The 7,059-nt window shown below is 52.4% G+C and overlaps 1 protein-coding gene across 1 annotated transcript; it reads left to right on the forward strand.

Annotated features, from left to right (window-relative positions):
- Positions 1-46: 46 nt before the first annotated feature.
- Positions 47-6,369, forward strand: LOC133362525 (fibroblast growth factor receptor 3-like). Its single transcript, XM_061581473.1, has 5 exons — positions 47-220; positions 1,583-1,779; positions 2,518-2,740; positions 3,712-3,869; positions 5,949-6,369. Exons 1-5 carry the CDS (start codon positions 181-183, stop codon positions 5,961-5,963), a joined length of 633 nt encoding a protein of 210 aa, XP_061437457.1. The 5' UTR covers positions 47-180; the 3' UTR covers positions 5,964-6,369.
- Positions 6,370-7,059: the final 690 nt, after the last annotated feature.

The raw sequence follows: 7,059 nt of genomic DNA on the forward strand, positions 1-7,059 counted from the left end.
ATCCACCAGCGCCACGATCCAGCACCACGATCCACCATAACGATCCACCACCACCACGATCCACCACCACACTCACCACCACCACGACTCACCACCGCAGGCTCCGTCTCCTTGCCCCTCCTGCTCAGCTGCAGCAGCAGCAGCAGGCGGCGTCTGGGGCCTCCTCTCCTCCTCGTGGTCATGGCCGCCATCTTGTCCGTGCTGGCGGCCGCTCTCGAAGGTGACCAACTGTCACGTCGCTTTCGTGGCGTCAATTTCTATTTAAAGAAGCTGCTTTCGTGACTGCAGCAGGGATTGATATTCTTGGTTCTTTTTGTTTCGGTAAAGTCATCACGTAGAAGGGAAGTAATAAAATAATAAAAATAAAACGTAATAAAATACAATTTTAAAATAATAAAAATAAAACAATAAAATAATACAAATAAAACAATAAAATAATAAAAATAAAACATGTTAAAATAATACAAATAAAATAATAAAAATAAAACATTAAAATTAAACATAATAAAATAATAAAAATACAATGTTATAAAATAATAAAAATAAACATAAAATTATAAAAATAAAGTCACGTAGAAGGGAAATAAAATAATAAAAATAAACCAATAAAATTAAAGTCACGTGGGCGGGGCTCTCACATCACGTGGGGGGGGGCTCTCACATCACGTGGGGGGGGCTCTCACATCACGTGGGGGGGGGCTCTCACATCACGTGGGGGGGGGGGGCTCTCACATCACGTGGGCATGAAGTGCCTTCAATCAGGGGCAGTTTACATCAAAATCCATTTCTTAACGAGACCCTCCCACCTATTCCCTCTCTCTCTCTGTGGCAGAGGTCGCAACCGGGTACCCGATACCCGTACCCTACCCGATACCCGTACCCTACCCGATACCCGTACCCTACCCGATACCCGTACCCTACCCGATACCCGTACCCTACCCGATACCCGTACCCTACCCGATACCCGTACCCTACCCGATACCCGTACCCTACCCGATACCCGTACCCTACCCGATACCCGTACCCTACCCGATACCCGTACCCTACCCGATACCCGGCTACCCGTACCCAGCCGGGTACAGGTACCCGTTTGCGACCCTGGTGCGGCCGGGTACGGGTAGACCGTGAGTCACTGGTGAGTCACCGTTTGTCATTCACTTCCCAACGTCTTGTCTCTTCTCACAATTCAATTTCCTAGAATCAACCCACCCGCCTGCAACGTGGCTTCATCCCAGAGGTCGTATTCAGGTACCCGTACCCGTACCCGTACCCGGCCGGGTACGGGTACGGGTACCCGTTTGCGATCCTGGTGCGACCGGGTACGGGTAAGGAATCAAAACCTGTTTGCGACCTCTGCCACGCACTGAGCCACGGAGCTTTTATCGGTAAACAAGGCACCGTATTTACCGGGTAATTCTTCCGAGCTACCTTTACCCTGTACCCTTTACCTTACCCCTTGGCATGTCGACACCTTTACCCTTTCACCCGGTAAAAAGGGTAAATGACCTCGCCTTGCCGAGCCGCCCTCTCTCTGCGGCCGCCGCCGCGTCTCTCACCCCCCGCCGCCCCTCGCGGCGTGCAGAGCGGCGCCAGCCCCAGCGGCCCTCCCTGCGGGACGGCCTCCCGGCCAACGTGACGGCGGCGGCGGGGAGCGACGCTCGGCTACGCTGCGTCGTCCTGCAGAGCGACGGGGCGGGGGCGGTGCAGTGGCTCAAGCACGTGGTGGTCAACGGGAGCCTGGCGGCGCCCAACGGCTCTCCCTACGTGCGCATCCTCACGGTGAGTGGGCGAGGCACGGGGGTACTCACTCGCTCGCCCGCTCGCTCGCCCGCTCACTCACTCACTCGCCCGTTCGCTCGCTTGCTCACTCGCTTGCTTGCTCGCTCACTTGCTCACCCGCTCGCTCACCCATCCACCCACCCACTCACTCACCCACCCACTCACCCGCCCGCTCACCCGCTCACTCACCCGCTCGCTCGCTCACCCGCTCGCTCACACGCCCACCCGCTCACTCGCCCACTCACCCACCCACCTACTCACCCACCCACCCAGTCACCCACTCACCCGCCCACTCACCCACCCACCCACTCACCCACCCACCCACCCACTCACTCACCCACTCACCCACCCACTCACTCACCCACTCACTCACCCACTCACCCACCCAGTCACCCACCCACCCACTCACTCACCCACTCACTCACCCACTCACCCACCCACCCACCCACTCACCCACTCACTCACCCACTCACCCACCCACTCACTCACCCACTCACTCACCCACTCAATCACCCACTCACCCACCCACCCACCCACTCACTCACCCACCCTCAGTGTAGACCGACGCCACACTCTCAACACAATAGGACCCAGAAGCCCCCGCTTGGCTTACACTCTTCACGCTCGCTGAGCAACGCCAAACACCGCAACAACAAACCACGCTTGGGGGGGTAGCAACACAAGACTCTTCACCCCCCTCGCTCGCTCGCTCCGTGCCGCCCGTCGTTCCGTGCCAAGACTGTCGGCGTGGAGGTCTCGGACGTGGAGACGACGCAGCTGCTCTACCTGCGTAACGTCAGCGTGGACGACTCTGGCCGCTACACCTGCCTGGCGGTCAACGCCGCTGGGTTCGCTCGGCGCTCCGCCTGGCTCCTCGTCGTGCCGCGAGAGACGCGGGCGGGGAGACGTTCGCTCGCCACGACGACCGCGGGGGCCGGGAAGATGTTGACTGCCTCGCCTGGTATGCGGGAGGTCGTGTGTCTCTCTCTCTCTGTCATCATCATCATCACGGTGGCTAGGAGATGTTGACTACCTCGCCTGGTACGCAGAAGGTCGTGTGTCTCTCTCTCTCTCATCATCATCACGGTGGCTAGGAGATGTTGACTACCTCGCCTGGTACGCGGGAGGTCGTGTGTCTCTCTCTCTCACCATCATCATCATCAGGGCGGCTAGGATATGTTGACTACCTCGCCTGGTACGCAGGAGTTTGTGTGTCTCTCTCTGTCATCATCATCACCATCACGGGGGCCAGAAAGATGTTGACTACCTCGCCTGGTACGCAGGAGTTCGTGTGTCTCTCTCTCTGTCATCATCATCATCATCAGGGTGGCTAGGAGATGTTGACTACCTCGCCTGGTATGCGGGAGGTCGTGGGTTTGATCCCGACCCTGATGACGGCTACTGATTCATATTTAGAGTTTGTGTGTCTCTCTCATCATCATCACGGTGGCCAGGTAGATGTTGACTACCTCGCCTGGTCTACAGGAGTTTGCGTGTCTCTCTCTCTGTCATCATCATCATCATCACGGTGGCCAGGTAGATGTTGACTACCTCGCCTGGTCTACAGGAGTTTGCATGTCTCTCTCTCTCTTGTCATCATCATCATCATCATGGTGGCTAGGAGATTTTGACTACCTCGCCTGGTACGCGGGAGGTCGTGGGTCTCTCTCTCTCTGTCATCATCATCATCAGGGTGGCTAGGAGATGTTGACTACCTCGCCTGGTACGCGGGAAGTCGTGGGTTCGATCCCGACCCTGATGATGCCTGCTGATGCATATTTAGAGTTTGCGTCTCTCTCTCTCTCTGTCATCATCATCATCATCACGGGGGCCAGGTAGACGTTAACTGTGACAGAGTGACCCCGTCAGTAGCGTGAGCTCCGTGTGTGTCCTCCCGCGTGTCAGCGATGTTTCACACTCTCCCTGTGACAGTGGAGACCCGCCCGGCCGCTTCCTTGACGATGTGCGGCGTTTATTGCGCCGCCGGATTTCTTCTGCTGATCGCCGTCACCTCGTTCACCTCCGTCTGGCTCACACGGCGGACACGGAGGGCGAGCAGGGAGTTGACCTGCGAAGAGGCGGAGATGCAGGTACAGTGGTGGTGGTGGTGGAGGTGGTGGTGGTGGAGGTGGTGGTAGTGTAGGTATTGGTGGTGGAGGTATTGGTGGTGGAGGTGGTGGTGGTGGTAGTGGTGGTGGAGGTATTGATGGTGGAGGTGGTGGTGTAGGTATTGGTGGTTTGGTGGTGGAGGTGGTGGTAGTGGTGGTGGAGGTGGTGGTAGTGTAGGTATTGGTGGTGGTAGTGGAGGTGGTGGTGGTGTAGGTATTGGTGGTGGAGGTATTGGAGGTGGTGGAGGTGGTGGTGGTGGTGGTAGTGGTGGTGGAGGTGGTGGTAGTGTAGGTATTGGTGGTGGAGATGGTGGTAGTGGTGGTGGTGTAGGTATTGGTGGTGGAGGTGGTGGTAGTGGTGGTGGAGGTGGTGGTAGTGGTGGTGGTGTAGGTATTGGTGGTGGTGGAGGTGGTGGTGGTGTAGGTGGTGGTAGTGGAGGTGGTGGTAGTGGTGGTGGTGGTGGAGGAGGTGGTGGAGGTGGTGGTAGTGTAGGTATTGGTGGTGGAGGAGGAGGTGTAGGTATTGGTGGTGGTGTTGGTGGTGGAGGTGGTGGTGTTGGAGGTGGTGGTGATGGAGGTGGTGGTGGTGTAGGTATTGGTGGTGGTGTTGGTGGTGGAGATGGTGGTGTTGGAGGTGGTGGTGTAGGTGTTGGTGGAGGTGGTGGTGGTGGTGGTGTAGGTATTGGTGGTGGAGGTGGATTGGCAGTCAGTTGTAAGTGCACTAAACGAGTTTCATGATAGACACAATTGCATCTCTCCGGAGTGCGGCACCACGAAAGTGAAGACCGACTCGGCGCAGGTTTCCATGGCGAGCGTTGGGCCCCCGCTCCGCTATGGGACTGGGACTTACTCTACGGGGCGCGAGCTCGGAGCCACCGACAGACATGAGAGCCACCGCCGCCGCCGCCACGTCGTGAGCTGGAGTAGAGGGGGAGGCAGAGACGGTACCGTAACCCGGTCACGGACGACGCCGCTACGGGAGGGTTCACGACCGAGTAGACAACGCGACGAGTTGGCGACTATGATTAGGCATCTCGATTTAAAGCTTTCGTGACTGCAGGGATTCATCTTCTTGGTTCTTTCGGTAAAGTCATCACGTAGAAGGGAAGTAATAAAATAATAAAAATAAAACTTAATAAAATACAATTTTAAAATAATAAAAATAAAACGTAATAAAATACAATTTTAAAATAATAAAAATAAAACATAAAATAATAAAAATTAAACATAATAAAATAATAAAAATTAAACATAATAAAATAATATAAATTAAACATAATAAAATAATAAACATAAAACATAATAAAATAATAAAAATAAAACAATAAAACATAATAAAATAATAAAAATAAAACATAATAAAATTTAATTAAATAATAAAAATAAAACATAATAAAATTATTCTCATGTTTCGACCACAACGCAAGCAGCCGTCACAAACGTGTGGCGCGTCTGTCCCGACGTTCTAAGTCTCCGCGACCAGTTTCAGCTCTTGAACACAAAGCCGAAGATTCACCCGTTTGGTGCTAGTGGTCTACACCATTGGAACCTCATTTGCCAGTAAAAATATAAGTGTTTTTTTACCCTTCTATCTGCCTACAAAACGGACACCTTTTTTTGTTGCCAGATAGAAGGGTAAAAAACCACTTATCATATTTTTACTGTCAAATGAGGTTCCAATGGTGTAAATGCTTAACCCCGAGCTCTCATACTCTGATGGTGCGTTGTCTTTGAGTTGTGCACCTTTTGACATCATCTGGTCCAACACCATGTGAGACTAGGCTCTAAGGAAAGTTGTCTCGGGTGTGGACCAATCAACTTCAAGGACAGTGCATATATTATCAGAGTTATGTTCTTTTGTTTGCATTATGACTGCAGGTATTGTGGTCTATGCAAACATGACTCCTTGTAAAAAAGGTGTCACTTTTGTTGCCAGATAGAAGGGTAAAAAAACACTTATCATAGTTTCAGCTCTTGATCACAAAGCCAAAGACTCACCCGTTTGTGTGAAGCGGCACAAACTCTCCCACGCTGAGCTCTGACGTCATGACGTGTGCACAGCTGATCCAGCAATGAGGAATCTCCAGGACGAGCCGCCGATCTTAGAAGAGTGGCAGCAGCAGCAGCAGAAGAGACGCGTTGAAATGAGTTTCATTGCAAAGAAGTCGGCAGCTTTCGTCTGGTACAGCCCCCAAGTTCGGGCTTGCTGCTCCGACAAGCCCACAGCTGCTACACACAGCTGCTACACAGCTGCTACCCACAGCTGTCTCCAGAGCTCGCAGCAAACTCTCAGTCTGAGCCGGCGACGTTCCACAGACACACGCAGCTTGCTGGGCGCCAACATCACCGCTCTGTGGCATCGTCACACGCACGTGCACTCGCAGGGCGCTACCCTGTCGTGCGCCAGGTGTTTTGTCTCGTGTCGATGTTCTTGTTTGTTGCTGTGAAATCACTTGGATGGAAATAAAAGTGACTTCTTACCTATAAACTACTTGTTGTGTCTGTCTGTCCGTCCGTCTGCGTGTGCGCGGAGGGGTTAGTGGGGGTTATGGGGAGGGGTGTGTGGGGGGGAGGGGTGTGTGGGGGGGAGGGGTGTGTGGGGGTTAGGGGGAGGGGTGTGTGGGGGGGGAGGGGAAGGGGTTTGGGGGGTTATGGGGAGGGGTTAGTGGGGGGAGGGTGAGGGGTTAGTGGGGGTTAGGGTGGGTGAGGGGTTAGTGGGGGTGAAGGTGAGGTGTGTGTGGGGGATGTCTCCCAATAATCAAATATGCTCACAATGTCCCCGCCCCAAATATAATGCTATAAAAAATATTTAAACAAATTAAAGTTGCAATGCTGTGTAAATTAAAACAAAAATTAGCTAAACCTAGGCCACAATATCTGGACTTGTCTTCATATAACGACGCATCGATGTATGTTTATATGATTGTGGTTGTACTTTATGAATCCCTAATCTCTGACATTACATACAACGAGACAAGAAAAGGTAAAAAAGAAAACAGCAGAGCAGTGTAATACAATACACTATTAGACATTATTGTAATAAAATAAATACAAAGTCCATCTCATGTGTTAGTGAATGTTTTAATATTTTAGGCAGGAAATTCGTTTTCAAATTTAGATTTTTTTTTCTGGGAGGAGGTACCCCCCCCCCCACCCCCTGGAAGATTTGCCC

Source organism: Lethenteron reissneri, unplaced genomic scaffold (genome assembly GCF_015708825.2).
Source record: "Lethenteron reissneri isolate LAM-NWPU_2019-01 unplaced genomic scaffold, ASM1570882v1 scaffold_1515, whole genome shotgun sequence".
Lineage (NCBI taxonomy): Eukaryota > Metazoa > Chordata > Hyperoartia > Petromyzontiformes > Petromyzontidae > Lethenteron > Lethenteron reissneri.